This window comes from Haematobia irritans, chromosome 5, assembly GCF_050003625.1.
Source record: "Haematobia irritans isolate KBUSLIRL chromosome 5, ASM5000362v1, whole genome shotgun sequence".
Classification (NCBI taxonomy): domain Eukaryota; kingdom Metazoa; phylum Arthropoda; class Insecta; order Diptera; family Muscidae; genus Haematobia; species Haematobia irritans.
In genome coordinates, this window is record NC_134401.1 from 21615838 (window position 1) to 21634545 (window position 18708).

Here is an 18708-nt window from a genome sequence, read left to right on the forward strand (position 1 = left end):
GAGGACATTTTTGGAAGTGCTTTTAAAGTTGTGCCTTTAGAAGAACTTCCAATTTTTTAGCTGGGATTTAATTGACTCTAAACCGCTTTAAATAAAAAATAAATAGGGTGTTTTACACTGTTAACACTCTTTAATATTAAATTAGATCATGATTTTAAGAAAGATTTAAAAAAGAAATAATATTGTTAAACAAAATAATTAAAACAATCTAATTAAAAAAAATTATAATAAAAATGTATTTTAAGATTTTGAAATTATGTAAATTAATTTTAATTGAGCTTTGTTTTAATTAGATTAAATTGAACTAAATAAATATATTATAATTTTGATTTGTAGTGGAGGTTTTTTTTGGACAAAAACTATTAAAATATATAATTAAAATTAAGTAAATTATATTTAATGAAAATAAAATGAAATATTTTTACCCAAATAAAAAATAAAATTGTTAGTTTAAAGTTTTTTAAATAATTTAAAATAATTTTGATTGAGCGATTAAATTAAACCAAATTAAAATATTATAATTATTGTTTGTAGTCCAGTTTTTTTTATAAAATATAGTAAACTATATTTTTAAAATTAAATAAATTATATATAATAAAAATGAAATAAATTGTTTTTAACCAAAAAAAAAACTTTAGTCGATTTTTAATTTTTTTTAAGTTGATTTTTTTTTGGACAAGAAATATTAAAATGTGTGATTAAAATAAAATAAATTATATCTAATAGAAATGAAATAAAATATTTTTAACCAAATAAAACTTAGAAAAATAAAGTAAAACTTTGAGAAATAAAAATAAGATTAAGGGCTTGTAGTTATATGAAAAGATGATGTACAGTGGGAGAAAAAAATGATTCAATTTGTAAGAGGAAAATTCCCAAATGTTTTCTCCATAAGGAATTAGCATAAAGAGCCCAAAATTGAGTTATCTCTCCCAGCCAGATCTATACTAAATGCTGTGGAAAGGTTCATTCGCCCGAACCGAAACATGTACAGTCCGGGCGTGTATAGATTTGTATCTGGAGTTTTCTTTTCAATGACTCTATTAATCATGTTCCTTAATCTAAACCTGTCCATGAAACTCGAAGAATAATTGTATAATTAGAGGTAAATTTTCTATAGTAATAAAACTTTGACGCAATTTTCTCCAGGAATAAAATTTTGACAAAATTATCTATAGAAATAAAATTTTGACAAAATTTTCTATAGTAATAAAAATTTAACGCAATTTTCTCCAGGAATAAAATTTTGATAAAATACTACTAGGAGTACAATTTTGAGTACATTTTGTCTAGGAAAAAAATTTTGACAAAATTTTCTACAGGAATAAACTTTTGACAAAATTTTCTATAATAATAAAATTTGACAAAATTTTCTCCAGGAATAAAATTTTGATAAAATACTACTAGGAATACAATTTTGAGTACATTTTCTCTAGGAAAAAAATTTTGACAACATTTTCTACAGGAATAAACTTTTCACAAAATTTTCTATAATAATAAAATTTTGGCAATAATTTCTATAGAAATAAAATTTTGACATAATTTTCTATAGGAATAAAATTTTGGCAAAATTTTCTCTAGGTATAAAATTTTGGCAAAATTTTCTATAGAAATAAAATTTTGACAAAATTTTCTATAGTAATGAAATTTTGACAACATTTTTGATAGGAATAAAATTTTGAGTAAATTTTCTCTAGGAATAAACTTTTGACAAAATTTTCTATAGAAATAAAATTTTGGCAAAATTTTCTCTGGGAATAAAATTTTCAAAAAATTTTCTATAGAAATAAAATTCTGACAAAATTTTCTATAAAAATAAAATTTTGACAAAATTTTCTATAATAATAAAAATTTGACAAAATTTTCTATAAGAATAAAATTTTGACAAAATTTTCTATAATAATAAAAATTTGACAAAATTTTCTATAACAAAAAAATTTTGATAAAATTTTATGTAGAAATAAAATTTTGACAAAATTTCTACAGGAATAAAATTTTTATAATTTTTTTAAGAATAAAATTTAGACAACATTTTTTTCTAGGAATAAAATTTTGACAATATTTTTCTAGGAATACAATTTTGACAAAATTTTCTGTAGGAATAAAATTTTTATAAAATTTTTTATAGGAACAATATTTTGACAAAAAAGCTCGATTAATAATTGTAAAATTATAAATAAAATATTTTTAATAAAATGAAATAAAATGTTTTTAAACAAATAAAACTTTGAAAAATAAAAATTTACTTAAACATTTTTAAATTATTTAAATTAGTTTTAATTGAACTTTGTTTTAATTAGATTAAATGAAACAAAAAATTTAAATATTTTAATTATTGTTTGTAGTCGAGCTGTTTTTGGATAAAAAATATTAATATATATTATTAAAATTAAATAAATTATTTTCAATAAAATAAAATAAATTGTTTTTAAGCAAATAAAACTTTGATCAATTTTTAAATTTTTTTTAAGTTGAGTTTTTGAACAAAAAATATTAAAATATATGATTAAAATAAAATAAATTATATTTAATAAAAATGAAATAAAATATTTTTAAACAAATAAAACTTTGAAAAATAAAAATTTACTTAAAAATTTTTAAATTATTTAAATTAATTTAAATTGAACTTTGTTTAAATTAGATTAAATGAAACAAAAAAATTAAATATTATAATTATTGTTTGTAGTCGAGCTGTTTTTGGATAAAAAATATTAAAATATATTATTCAAATTAAATAAATTATTAAAAAAAAATAAATTATTTTTAAGCAAATACAACTTTGGTCGATTTTTTTAATTTTTTTAAGTTGAGTTTTTGAACAAAAAATATTAAAATATATTATTAACATTTTATTTAATAAAAATGAAATAAAATGTTTTTAAACAAATAAAACTTTGAAAAATAAAAATTTACTTAAAAATGTTTAAATTATTTAAATTAGTTTTAATTGAACTTTGTTTTAATTAGATTAAATGAAACAAAAAAATGAAATATTGTAATTATTGTTTGTAGTCGAGCTGTTTTTGGATAAAAAATATTAAAATATATTAATAAAATTAAAAAATGAAATAAATTGGTTTAACCAAATAATACTGGTCGATTAAATTTTTTTCAAGTTGAGTATTAAAATATATGATAAAAATAAACTAAATTATATTTAGTGAAATGAAATAAATTGTTTTTAACCAAATAAAACTTTGGTCGATTTTTTTAATTTGTTTAATTTAATGTTTTATTTTGGTAATTTAATTTATTTTTGTTTTTATATTAATTGTATTTATTTTTTGAATTATTTTTATTTAAACTGATTCGATGGAACTAAAGGTAATTTAGTGCAATGACATTTTATATATTTGCATTTGTTTATACATTTATTTTTATTTTACTTTATTTTATTTTTTTTTATTTTATTTTATGTTAATATATTTTATTTTAATATTTTATTATATATTTTATTCTATTTAATTTAATTTAATTTTATTTTATTTTAATATATTTTATTTTTTTTATTTTATTTCGGATATTTAATTATTTTTTTTATTAATTATTTTACTTTAATGTTATTTAAAGTTACTAAAGGTAATTTATTCCAAATATTTTTTTTATGTTTTATTAATAACCGCTGTAGGCAATTTATGATGCAATTTATCCATCATATTTTCATTTAACTGAAATACAATTGTGTTTCCCACCCAATATAATAACAATACTTTTGAGCACACTTATACTCTTATTCTCTGAATGTAATTGAATACACATGCTCTTGGCACAGTGGTTGTGGTAGTGATAATCGTACGTACACATGCCAATTTCAATAGAAAAGTACAGTTACATGAAAGTATCTCTTTATTTAAAGAGAGCAAGGCCTATAAGAGATGTTAGAATGTAAATTATCACCTAAAAGAGAATTGTTATTGGCTTGTTAATAATGGAATAAAACTTTTGAAGGTGCCTTTGATCGATTATTTATTTGAAGCTACAATCGACATTTGATGTTTTCCAAACAACAACAAAAAAATAGTTCTTCAATATCAGAATGATAAAATCATTAAAAAGTTATTTATAGGCCCATAACACTAAAGTTTGAAAAATTTAACTTTTCCAACAATTTATTACATTCGAAATTTTCCCAAATTTATTATTATCAAAATGGCAAATTTTTTGAATGTCGAAAATTTTTTTGTTTTTTTTTTTTCAAAAACTGAAAATGTTTTCAAATCAATTACTAACTGCCTAATATAAAGCCTCCTTTAAAGAGGCCAACCAATTATATTGATTTTTTTTTAAAGAACCATCTTTATAATGTTTCATTTTTGAAACCAAAAAACCAAAACGAATCCCTTTCAAAAATAAAAAAAGCCAAATTGTTTTTTGTTTCAAATTTTTTCAAATAATTTCATAATTATTTAGATTTTGTTTTATTTAAAAAAATTGCCTTTTTATCATAATTTTCTATATATCCACCTATTAAACGAAACAACTAAGCGACCATTAAACAATAATAGATCATAATAATAATAAAAATAAAACAATGCAAAATTTTTGTGTTTTTTGTATAAAAGAATCAATAAAGAAACAATTATTATTATTATTTTTTTCCAAGAAAAATCATTAAAAAATAAACTTAAAGTTAATTTTGATTTCGAGCCTTTTGTTAAAAGAGAGAGAGAGAGAGCGACGAGATTTCTTTAAGAAAAAGTTTTGTTAATTTTTTGTTTAAAAAATATTTTTTTATATATTTTATAGATAAACTTAAAAAACTAATTAAAAAATAATTAAACTAAATATTTTATAATAATAAAAAATATATATTAATAAAGAAAAAATAATCATTTTTGTCATATGTGCAATTGAAAAAAAGGAAAATTTAAAAAAATTTTGTTTTATGTACAATTCAAATCAGTATATACAAATTCTTTTTCCTTTTTTATGAGGGTTTTTTGAAAATATACAATTTTTGAGCAACAGGGAAAAATAATAAAAATAAAAAAATCTATATATATAAAAAATAAAAAACTTAAAGTTCTAAAAAAAAATATTTAACTTAAATATAAATGGCACTGTTTTACTAGGAAAATAAAAATTTTCTCATTTTCTTTTGTACAATTTTGAAAAGTATGTGCAATTGGTTTGGGGCAAGGGGGATTTGGTTTAACTTACGTTCTAGAAAAAATTTAGTTCTTATTTTTTCGATTGAGTTGTACTTGGGGATTTCAAAAAAGTTTAGACCTGTTTCATGATGTTGGTGATGATGATGAGGTGATCAACGTTCTCCTTTCTCTTTTTTTTTTCAAGAATTAACAAAATTTTAAAAATTTTGTTACTCCTTTTCCTTGGGACTTCCTTGGGCCATATCCATTTGATGGATAATTTTAGCAAGATTTACTAGATTTGGTTCTTTGGACTTGGTTTCCTTGTGTTTGTTTTTGTGTGGGTTTGACTATAAATGAATGGTGAAGGTGAAATTCTAGGAATTATCCTTGCCTCTGTGATTTATTCCATACGCTCTTGTTTGAGAGCAGCCAAATTTTGTTGCTGATAATGGTGATGCTGGTGGAGCTGCTGTTGGCGCATATACATGGTGGCAGCATCATCCAATTCTTCCAAATCCAAATCATCTTGCATCATTAACATGGGCTCAGGACTTTGGGCAGCCGAAGAGGGATTGGAGTGGGCAAGTTCCTCGGCCGTATGTTGACGTGGTGAATGCATGCTCAAGTCCTCGGGCTCGGTTTGTTCGGGCATATCGCTGCTCACATGAGCAATCTGGGGAGGAGGCAAACGGAATACCCGGCGAATATCATTAGCTTTGCGGAAACGCATGGGACAGGTCTCATCAGTTTGGCTGCCATCTTCAGATAGATCTAGAGGAGCTTCTTCCTCCATATGAGAGATACCGGCCAAATTCATAATAGAATGGCTGACCAAGGGTTTGCTGATTTCCATGGACTCCTCGGAGCCATAGAAGGATTTTTGATCGCAACCGATGATGTTGTAGTCATTGCTCATGGCTGGACTCAAGGCTGGGGTAATGGGAGATTGTACTCCACACTTATGGTTCATGAGATGATGGCGACGTCTGAACTTCATATGGCATTTTTCACATTCGAAGGGCTTCTCACCATTATGGACCAACATGTGCGACTTCAATTGATTGGAGTCACTGAATTTACCATCACAAATTTCACAAGTGTAGGGCTTCTCGCCAGTATGGACCCTCAAATGGCGTCTCAAATTGGCCACCTGAACAAATTGACGGTCACAGTGGGAGCAATGATAGGGTTTCTCTCCGGTATGCAAACGCATGTGGGTCTTCAAATGGTGATCACGGGTGAAACGTTTGTGGCATTCGGGACATTCGAAGGGCTTTTCACCGGTATGGGTACGTTCATGATTTTGCAAGACATGCTTGTAGCCAAAAGAGCGGGAACAGGTTTTGCAGGTGAAACTTTTGTCGCGGGATCCGGCATCCTTGTTATGGGCACCAGCAGGACTTGAAACATCATGGGATGATGAGTTGGGCGAGGATCCTGAGGAGGGTGGGGAAATGGGTCCTGGCATACCATTGTACAAATCACTAACACTCATCGACATTTCCATACTGGGCGAAATCAAATCTTTTTTCACATTAATTTTGCGAGCCTTCTTGGCGGGCATATCGCATTGCAGGGAGGCTGTGGGTGAAGTCATACTCAGTGAATGCTTGCCACTGCTGGGTGTGTTGACATTGATGGGCGAATGAGGTGAGGCAGGTGGTGAATGGGGAGCTCCTCCCAAAGCCAAACCGGCAGCGGGATTACCAGCGGCCCAGGAACCAAATAAAGAGGCGGGATGATGGGGGAACAAAGTGGAGGCCAATGTGGACATAGGCAGTTGGGCGGCCATGAAGGCAGCTGCTGCTTGGCGATTGGCAGCCAGCAATTGTGTGGGTGAAAGCATGCCAAAGGCTGAGGCAGCGGCGGCCTGTTGTAAACCGGGATACATGCTAGTGTTGGCTGATGTATTGGCAGACATGGGAGGCGAAAGTGATAGGGAACGATCGACTTCTTCGCGCTGTTGCATGCCAGCTAAAGCGGCGGCTAATGCTAAAAGTAAACAGAAAATAAAATATATAAATTAGTAAATTTTTAATAACTAATTTAATCTAATAATAATTTTTCTTTTTTAATTTTATAACTTTTTTATATTATTTTTTATATTAAACCACAAATTCTTATAAAATTAGAAATTTTATAAAAAAATTTGAGTTTTTAAATAATATAAAAAAATTATTCATTTTTTAATTATTTTTTCACTTTTTTTCTAATACTTACTTCTTGTTTGAGCGTCCTGCAGCAGAGATATAGCCATATCTTGTGTGTGTGTAATTTTAAAAAATTTTCAATTCTTTTTTTTATTTCGTGTAAAAACACGAAATAATTTTTTGACGAGCAGGAATTCGAAACAATCCTTGTGTTTGGGTTTATAAGCTTAACTAAAGAGCCTTAAATCCTTGGACTTTGTACTTGTTTTTTTTTGTAGATTTCTTTTTCTGGTCACAAAAAGAGTTTTGTTTTTATTCCTTATTTTTGTTTTGTATTTGAAGTTTAAACAAAATGAGGTATATTTCGGTTTTGCAAGAGGTATTTCACGTTTTTTCGTAAATCCGTTAAGTTTTTTTCTTGTGTTACTTAAGACACTATTTTTTCTTGATGTCTTCGTCTTGAGGTTTAGTTGAGAAATGATATGATGTTGTGGAAATCCTTGTATTTTATACACTTTTTATTTAAGTAATATCCTTTGTATGGGGTGTATGAGGGAGAGCGAGTGGGTAGTAAAAAATATCCTTTTTTTTTGGGGGGCAGCTTGCTATGATTCGTAGTTTTCAGTTTTTTGTTTTCGTATAAAATATTACGTTTTGAAACACTTTGTTTTTAACTTAATTTTATAACATTTATATATTCATTTTTTTTTTTGTTAAGTTAATTTTTATATGTATTGTTGTTGTTTTGGTTTATGTATGTGTGTATGTTTTGTTCTTTTTTGTGTCTTTCTTTTTTTGTGTAGATTAGATGATGATGTTCTCTGTTAAAGAAGCAAATCACAACTGATACTTTCACTCTGCTAACGCACAGTATATGTACTCTCTGCTGGTTATGCTCAATTTTCCTTAACAACCCTCAGATAATGAACCCTTGTTTGCTTTCACTTGGCACGCACACACACTCACGTAGCGTAAATTCACTCTTCCGTTTGTTGGGTTACTCTCAGCTAGCAAGCCATCAACCAACCAGTCATTTAGTTTAAGCCTATTTATGCTCTTTCTATCTCTCTTTGTGCCATAGCAACTCGCTCTCTTAGCTATAGCGAGTGTGTGCGTGTGAGTTGGTGATTTTTTAACAAGGAAACAGGTAGTTTTTTCACTCATTTCTCTTTTTTTGTTTACCAAGTGTGCTTGTGTTTTTTTTTTGTGGATTGTGGCTGCTGCTTTCTGCTCTACCTACCCTTTTTGTTGTTATGTAAATTTTCTAGAGACGAGTGATGTTGAGTTCTGCTTGTGTGTGTGTGTGTGTGTTTATGTCCTCTTACCTTTTCTCCTTGTGCCCTATGTGGTTGTTGTTGTTTTTGTTACTCTTAATCTTAGCGGCTTTAGTATTACAAAAAACTAGAGTAGCCTGCTTTAATTTTTTTTATTACACTCATAAAAATTCCTGCAGTTAAAGTCAATTTTTGGTAATATTTTTAGATGGACAGACAAACAGACAGACAGACAGACGTTTAGGTTAGCCTTTAGTATGCTGTTGTTGCTAGTATATTTTGTATGAAGTGTCGAGACCTTATGTCGAGAATTGAGTGTTGTTCTTCTTCAGCATTTTTTCTTCGAAGGGGCAATTATGTAAATTTTTGTCTTGGTCAGAAAAAAGATTTTCGATGCATTCTTTTGCTATGATTTAATAGGAATTTCAAGAGGTGTTACGATTGATATTTTAATAATTATTATATATTATAACAAAAATTCATTTCTAGATTAAGAGGAAATAAAATACAAAAACGATATTGGAATGAAATAAAAAAAAATTAGAAATATAAATTTAGATCAATTCAGCGTTTGCTTATCGTTATAAAATTTATATATCATTAAAAAATAATTTGTAATTATTTTTTAATGTTCCACTCAATAATAATCCAAGCCGAATGGAAAAATAAGAATATTTAAGATGTTGAAAAATCCGCCGAATGGTATTTAAATTACTTTAGATATTACCTACAGGTATATAAAATTGGGGTTTGGAAATTTAATTAAAATTATGGGGATATTAATTTAGATTATATATTTAGTGCATTGTTAAGTGATAAATTAGTTAGCCCCAGACCTCAGAATATTTGGTGATTATTCAACTACTTTTACAAATTTTATGCTTGGTATCAAATTGTGTGGTTTATTATTCTGATAAAAAACAACTTCAGTATTATTTTGATGAGACCACTGATTTTATTTACATTTAGTTTTTAACAAAAAATTAGGAGCCACCGTGGTGCAATGGTTAGCATGCCCGCCTTGCATACACAAGGTCGTCTGTTCGATTCCTGCTACGACCGAACACCAAAAAGTTTTTCAGCGGTGGATTATCCCACCTCAGTAATGCTGGTGACATTTCTGAGGGTTTCAAAGCTCTAAGTGGTTTCACTGGAATGTGGAACGCCGTTCGGACTCGGCTATAAAAAGGAGGTCCCTTGTCATTGAGCTTAACATGGAATCGGGCAGCACTCAGTGATAAGAGAGAAGTTCACCACGTGGTATCACAATGGACTGAATAGTCTAAGTGAGCCTGATACATCGGGCTGCCACCTAACCTAATGTAATTGAATGAAGATACCAGAAATAATTATATTTAAATTATTTCAACCCTTCATTTTAGTTGTGATCAACTTACTTTAAAATAAATTATATGCATTAAATTAATCAAGAAAATAGATTTAATATAATTCAATTCAGTGTAACTTAATTTAGCATGATTTTATTTTATTAAATTAATTACAAATTACAATTCCATTTAATTTGCAATAAAAATTATTTTTAAATTTACAATAACATTAGATTAAGTTTAATAAATATATATCTAATATAATTAATTTTTTTTTATTTTGAAAAAAAAAATAAAATAAAATTCAAAAATTTATACTAGAAAAATTTAAACATAGAAAATTTTCCAACAATTTTAATTTAGTTTAGCTTCATTTAATTAAAGTTTTTTTTAATTAATAATAATAATTTAATTTTAACTAATCGCTTTCCTTTTTCATTTACAATAAACTAAAAACTTCAAAAACTAATTCAAACATATTGGTCATAAAAAATCCCACCAATGAATTTAATTTAGTTTATCTTTTATTAATTTAAGGTTTTTTGGTTTTAATTTAGATTATTTCAGTATACTTTAATGTGATTAATATCTTATTTAATATAACTTTAATTACTCGAGATATTTTTTTGTTTTGTAATTGTAATTAATAGTTTTTTTTTTCAATAATAATAAAATGAAATGAAATGAAATAAATAAATGAAATAATTTAATTTTAACTAATCGCTTTCTTTTTAATTTACAATAAAACTAAAAGCTCCAAAAACTAATACAAACACATTGGTTATAAAAAAAAACCCAATTTAATTTAGTTTATCGTTATTTAATTTAAGTTTTTAATTTAAATGATTTCAATATACTTTAATGTGATTAATAGCTTATTTAATATAATTTTAATTACTCTATATATTTTATTTTATTTTATACTCTTTATTTATTTATCACGAAATATTGCTTTCTGTTTTCATTTACAATAAAACTAAAAAAACTAATACAAATACATTGGTCATAGAAAAAATTCCAATAATTAATTTAATATAGTTTTAGTTTATTTAATGTAGTTGTTTTAATTTAGTTAATTCAATATACTTTATTGTAATTAATAATTTCTCTAATAATTATATAAATTCCCTTCACTCGAAATATTTTATTTTATTAACAATTTTTAAAGCCTATTTTTTCTTTCAATATATAACATTTGCTTAAACAAAAAAAAACATTTTTATTTTCTTCAATTTGATAAAAAAAAGTATTAACTTGTTTGTAACATGTTGCGTTTAGAAAACTTCTTAAGTTAAAATTTTCTAAAATAAACCTACATTTTCTTTCACGGTGGGTTCACTTTTTTGGATGTTGAAATTAACTTTGTTTAAAAACATTTATTATATAACAAGTTGGCTGATAAGTCCCCGGTCTAACAAAGAAAACCACATTTTTTTGTTAAAATTCGTTTTTATTATTCAACATAGTTCCCTTCAAGAGCGATACAACGATTATAATGACCTTCCAATTTTTTGATACCATTTTGGTAGTACTCCTTCGGTTTTGCCTCAAAATAGGACTCAGTTTCGGCGATCACCTCTTCATTGCAGCCAAATTTTTTTCCCTGCGAGCATCCTTTTGAGGTCTGAGAACAAGAAAAAGTCTCTGGGGGCCAGATCTGGAGAATACGGTGGGTGGGGAAGCAATTTGAAGCCCAATTCATGAATTTTTGCCATCGTTCTCAATGACTTGTGGCACGGTGCGTTGTCTTGGTAGAACAACACTTTTTTCTTTTTCATATGGGGCCGTTTTGCCGCGATTTCGACCTTCAAACGCTCCAATAACGCCATATAATAGTCACTGTTGATGGTTTTTTCCATCTCAAGATAATCGATAAAAATTATTCCATGCGCATCCCAAAAAACAGAGGCCATTACTTTGCCAGCGGACTTTTGAGTCTTTCCACGCTTCGGAGACGGTTCACCGGTCGCTGTCCACTCAGCCGACTGTCGATTGGACTCAGGAGTGTAGTGATGTAGCCATGTTTCATCCATTGTCACATATCGATGGAACAACTCGGGTGTATTACGAGTTAACAGCTGCAAACACCGTTCAGAATCATCAACACGTTGTTGTTTTTGGTCAAATGTGAGCTCGCGCGGCACCCATTTTGCACAGAGCTTCCGCATATCCAAATATTGATGAATGATATGACCAACACGTTCCTTTGATATCTTTAAGGCCTCTGCTATCTCGATCAACTTCATTTTACGGTCATTCAAAATCATTTTGTAGGTTGTTTTGATGTTTTCGTCGGTAACCACCTCTTTCGGGCGTCCACTGCGTTCATCGTCCTCCGTGCTCATTTCACCACGCTTGAATTTTGCATACCAATCAATTATTGTTGATTTCCCGGGGGCAGAGTCCGGAAACTCATTATCAAGCCAAGTTTTTGTACTGTATTTTTTCCCTTCAGAAAACAGTATTTTATCAAAACACGAAATTCCCTTTTTTCCATTTTTTTTTTTCACAATAACAAAAGTTGCTTCACAAAAGACGCTCTATCTCACAAACTTATTGACTTCAAATTTTGGTACTATATAAAAATAATATGCATTTAATATTAGCGACGCCATTTATGTGTCAGACCGGGGACTTATAAGCCAAATTAATTAATTTTTTTCCTATTTTTCTAAAAAAAATCCCTTCTAAATGAGGACTGTAGAAATATGTCCTGAAACATCACCTGCTATAAAAAATATCGAGAATATTTAAAATTATTATTTTAATTCTATAGTAAATTAAATACCAATTATATTTCCCTTTATATAAAAGGACTCAATTCCCCTTTTTTTATTGCATAAAACAAAACAAGAAATTCACTCAAATTCATCCATTATCAACTAAATCAACACCTAAAATAAAGGGGCCTATATAATAACCAACAACAACAACTACAGCACGAACACCAAATAAGACAAAACCATAACACCAACAATGTGCCATATATCATAGCCCCTCTTCACTCCATCATGAGAGGATAGGTTTTTTGTTAAAAGCAAAAGCAACAACAACACAATGGATAAATTCCATCTATACTCGTCAACATGACTGAGTGACACACAGACACAAACTTCCGCACCGTATCTGGTTCTTTTGGTTTGCTGTCCAAGCATTTACATACATACAAACAAATCGAATGAACGAAGAACAAAGGTATTTTTCATAGCTGTTGTCGGCTGTATAGATGGCTCTCCCATGTTCTTCTTCTTCTTCTTCTCTTGATGGCGGCGGCATTTTTCTTAAGCAGTTTCTGTGTTTACCGATTCGGTCGATGAGTTGCTGTTGCTTTCGTGAAAAGGGCGCATACTCGTCGTTTGTTGAAAACACACACACGCACACAGTAATACTCATTCATTTATATGCTCTTGACTTTGTTGTTTATATACGAAAAGAAAAGAACACAACATTGAATAATAGCGGCGCGATAGCCTTTACATACAGACACAACCATAGTATACTCGATATGTGGGTCCACTACTACACCAACTGAGAGAGTAAAAAAGGGAGCATAGTCATTGTGTTAAAGATTGCATGGATATGCCATCCCCCTTTCTATTCATCGTAGGCCGAAATGAAAGAGTAGTTGTTGTAAATGTGTGGAAGAGTGTTCGTACTCGTACTCGTACTCTTTTATTGACGATTTGATGAGTATTTCCGTTTCTTTAAAGGGAAGTAATGGGTATCCAGTGAGTGTGTTTGCATTGGAGAAAGGAGAAATGAGTAATTGAGTGTTTTTTTGTTTTTGCTAAGGCCAACAAAAAGGGGAAATTATCATTGGTTTAAGGGGTATTCAATAAAGAGCAGTAATTCAAATTTACATATGAATGAATGAATTTCCACTAAAAAAAATAACTAAGGAAGAAGGGGTTTTGTTTTTTAGGTTATTTTTTTAGCACACATATTTCCTTTTTTCACCCTTCTCACAGGTAAAAAAAGATGTTACCTTTTTTTACCACTTTTTATGACCTTTCCTCTTTTTTAACTTCATCATAAAAAACACCCTCACTTTTTTATACCACTTTGCATTTACTTCCGATTTGCGTTTTTTTTATTCTCTAGACAAATTGCATGTTGGTTGTTTGTTTTATGAATTTTATGATCTTCCGTTTGACTTTTTTACCACATGTAATGGAAGCTACTCCTAAGTGTTGCGATAGTTGTTATTGTAATTTTTCTTCTAGTTGTCGTTATGACCCTTAGCAGGTCAGTTTTTTAGGTAATTGAATTTTAGTTAGTTATATTTTTGAAAAAAAAAAAAAAAAACAAAAACAGGAAAATAACAAAGAGAAATGTCTGCAAGGACATTTATGTGTGATATATTCTAGATATGTATGTTTAGTTTTTTTTTGTAAGGACCTTGAAAACGAAGTTATTAAGTGACATATTGTCTAGGGGACATGAAAGGCGAAAAGTATTATAAAATATAATTAATTTCAATAGAAGACAAGATGAGAATATATTTTAAAGGCAATATAAAATTTAAAAAAGAAATTAAATTAATATTAAATTTACAAAAGAAATTAAATTAATATTAAATTTAAACAAGAAATTAAATTATATTATATTAAGTAAAATCGAATTATTTTAAATTAAAACGAAATAACTGAAAATGAACTTGGATTAGATTGAATTTTCAAATTTTATAGAATATTATTTCGTTTTACGTACATGCAAAAAAGAGGACATTATCTTTATTTTAGTTTATGGAATTTATTAGGTTTTAGTTAAAATTTCCCCAATATGACTTTTTTTGTGAATTTCTTAAATTTCCCAAAACAAAATATTTGAGAATTTCAGATATGTAATATAAAAATATTTCCTAAAATCTGTTCATCGTGAACACCATATGACACTAAATACATTCTAGCAAGATCTTACTCCAATTTTTTCTTTTCACAAAAATTTAGGAATTACAAAAAATATTTATGTCTAATAGATTTTCTGAATTTTTTTGAAAAAATATTTTAATTCCTGGTGGTTTAGGTATTTTTTGAGTGTACGTTTATGAAGGAATTCACTGAAAAAACAAACAGTGAACCCACCAGGAAGAAAACTTCCCGTTTTCTTTCCCGTTTTTTAGCTCATTTAACAATAGTATGCAAAAAATTATGAGTGTAAAGGACATAAGCGTAGGAAGGCCTCTGGGGAGGGGGCTTAGACCCCGCCAGAAAAATTTTAGCCCCACCCCCCAGAATTTGAAACTCTTTTTATGATTTTCCATTTTTCAATAAATGTCAATAGTTTTTTTAATTTTTATAAAAATTAAACAAGTATATACAATCGCACAAAGTTCCGCTAAAGACTTTCATGAACAATCGAATTACTTGGGTTGTGGTAGCAGTTGTCGATGGCAATGTCATATATTTATGAAATAAAGCTGTGGTTGAACTTATGATTGATTTAGTTTAGTCAATTTAATTAAAAAAATAGTAATTGATATTAAAACTATTCTTTCATAAATTAATATCTTAACAATGCTGCGGAAAAGCGTCGCCAAAAAAGTAGTGAAAATGTTCTTTTTGGGTCTAGAAGTGGTTCAAAATTGGCAGAGAAGCAATGAATGTAATATGAGCTTGTCATAGGACAAATGTCCACCGTTTCAACAGCCGTTGCAATGAATTTGCATCACTTCTTAAGGTGAGATCCGAATTCAGTGTTTTGAATGTGAATTAAAAAATTTTGTGATATTTTCCCAAATAAATAATTTTTATATTTTTTTATGATTTTTAATGCATTCTGACGCTTGTTTGAAACATTTTTCCTCGAATAATTTCCAAAATTATCGATTTTTCTATAATGGATTTAGCAGTTTTGTGGCAAAATTTGAATGATTTGTACCAATTTATTTATTCTTACTCTTTTTTTAAACTATTTGAAAAAAAGAAACAACAAATTACACATTAAAATGTGAAAAAAAAATGAAGTAAAAAAACTTCCTGTGTAGTTAAAATAATTGAGGACATTTTTGGAAGTACTTTTAAAGTTGTGCCTTTAGAACAACTCACATTTTTTTTGCTGGGAAAAGTGTGGAACTACTTTTAGTTGCTTTATTATAAATTAATTGTCGAGTTATTTTGATGTCTAATTTTTTATTCAATAAAACGTTAATTGAACCTATAAGTTCAGTCTATAGATTTTTAGCTAGGGGGGCTATAGCCCCCCCCCCCCCTAGGAAAATTGTCTAGCTACGCTAATGGTAAAGGAAACGTTCACGGAACATAATAATTCCATGAACTAAAATAAAGTTAAATTAGCTTTTTATTGAAATATAGGGTTCATTTTGTTTTGAGTGTTTAAGTGTTAAAGTGGCAACCCGATTAAGATTCAGGCTCACTTAGACTATTCAGTCCATTGCGATAAATACATATACATACTAGCCAAACCCGGCCCGCTTCGCTGCGCCTTCATGATTTTTTTTTTTTTAACTGAGAGACTATTTGGTAAAAAAAAAATTCTCTTTTTAAAGAAAGAACCATATCCATCCCGGGCATTTGCCATCCCGAGCAAATATCAAAAAATTTAATAATTAGTTTCCATAAAGGACCATACTCTACCTTCCCAGCACATTTCATGAAAATCAGAAAACTTTAAATTTTCCAAGAAAATAGATATCGAAAAATCAGGTACCCCATATCATTAACCACCTTCTCCCAAGTTCCCTGTAGATTTCAAGTAAAACAAAGTATTTTGGATTTTGCTCTATTAATAAAAAAAATTAATTAAAAAAATAGTAATTGATATTAAAACTATTCTTTCATAAATTAATATCTTAACAATGCTGCGGAAAAGCGTTGCCAAAAAAGTAGTGAAAATGTTCTTTTTGGGTCTAGAAGTGGTTCAAAATTGGCAGAGAAGCAATGAATGTAATATGAGCTTGTCATAGGACAAATGTCCACCGTTTCAACAGCCGTTGCAATGAATTTGCATCACTTCTTAAGGTGAGATCCGAATTCAGTGTTTTGAATGTGAATTAAAAAATTTTGTGATATTTTCCCAAATAAATAATTTTTATATTTTTTTATGATTTTTAATGCATTCTGACGCTTGTTTGAAACATTTTTCCTCGAATAATTTCCAAAATTATCGATTTTTCTATAATGGATTTAGCAGTTTTGTGGCAAAATTTGAATGATTTGTACCAATTTATTTATTCTTACTCTTTTTTTAAACTATTTGAAAAAAAGAAACAACAAATTACACATTAAAATGTGAAAAAAAAATGAAGTAAAAAAACTTCCTGTGTAGTTAAAATAATTGAGGACATTTTTGGAAGTACTTTTAAAGTTGTGCCTTTAGAACAACTCACATTTTTTTTGCTGGGAAAAGTGTGGAACTACTTTTAGTTGCTTTATTATAAATTAATTGTCGAGTTATTTTGATGTCTAATTTTTTATTCAATAAAACGTTAATTGAACCTATAAGTTCAGTCTATAGATTTTTAGCTAGGGGGGCTATAGCCCCCCCCCCTAGGAAAATTGTCTAGCTACGCTAATGGTAAAGGAAACGTTCACGGAACATAATAATTCCATGAACTAAAATAAAGTTAAATTAGCTTTTTATTGAAATATAGGGTTCATTTTGTTTTGAGTGTTTAAGTGTTAAAGTGGCAACCCGATTAAGATTCAGGCTCACTTAGACTATTCAGTCCATTGCGATAAATACATATACATACTAGCCAAACCCGGCCCGCTTCGCTGCGCCTTCATGATTTTTTTTTTTTTAACTGAGAGACTATTTGGTAAAAAAAAAATTCTCTTTTTAAAGAAAGAACCATATCCATCCCGGGCATTTGCCATCCCGAGCAAATATCAAAAAATTTAATAATTAGTTTCCATAAAGGACCATACTCTACCTTCCCAGCACATTTCATGAAAATCAGAAAACTTTAAATTTTCCAAGAAAATAGATATCGAAAAATCAGGTACCCCATATCATTAACCACCTTCTCCCAAGTTCCCTGTAGATTTCAAGTAAAACAAAGTATTTTGGATTTTGCTCTATTAATAAAAAAAATTGACATTCCCTTCCCCGATCAAATATTGAAAAAAGTTAGGCGTTTTTGTTCAGAGATTTCCTCAATCTTCCCTGAAATTTCAACAACAACAACAAAATCGCAGAACTTTTCTTTAGGTTTTAAAATGTCAAAAAAAAGAAGTGGATATTTGTGTAGACGCCACCATATTAATTTCATAGCCACCGACCTTCTCTGTAAATTTCAAGTAAATCGGAGAGGTTTTGTTTTTTGTTATTAACCAAGTCTCGCTTTTGTTTCAATAGATTCAGAAGGTGATCTCATCTTGGGTATTTCAATCGGAACGGTTAGGAAGGCATGAGCAAGACTGATAATCATCTTTGGCTTCACGTCATTATAGCTGGAAAAGGGACATTCGACTTTAATCTGGTTTCTTTTTCAATAATTATTATTGTTTAAAATGAAATTAAATTAAATTATGTTTACTGTACTTTAAAAAAAATCGGGAAAAGGTCTCCCTTTGGTCTAGATGCCAACCCCAGCCCTGAAAATGTCAAGCGAATCGAAGAATTTAAAATCAATTTTCTAAAAGTCGGGAAAAGGGGAGGTCCTACTCCCCAACCAGATCTAAATTTTCGATACCATATCACATCCGTCAAATGAGTTGGGGGCTATATATAAAGGTTTGCCCCAAATACTTCTACAAAATCTATAGACTCAAAATTTAAGTCGGCTAATGCACTAGGGTGGAACACAATGTTAGTAAAGAAATATGGGAAACATTTAAATCTTAAGCAATTTTAAGAAAACTTCGCAAAAGTTTATTTATGATATATCGCTCGATATATA

At 28.7% G+C, this 18708-nt stretch overlaps 1 protein-coding gene across 1 annotated transcript; it reads right to left on the reverse strand.

Annotated features, from left to right (window-relative positions):
- Positions 1-4941: 4941 nt before the first annotated feature.
- Kr (Kruppel) lies at positions 4942-8067 on the reverse strand. Its single transcript, XM_075310664.1, has 2 exons — positions 7314-8067; positions 4942-7085 (listed from the first exon to the last, which is right to left on the reverse strand). Exons 1-2 carry the CDS (start codon positions 7348-7350, stop codon positions 5494-5496), a joined length of 1629 nt encoding a protein of 542 aa, XP_075166779.1. The 5' UTR covers positions 7351-8067; the 3' UTR covers positions 4942-5493.
- Positions 8068-18708: the final 10641 nt, after the last annotated feature.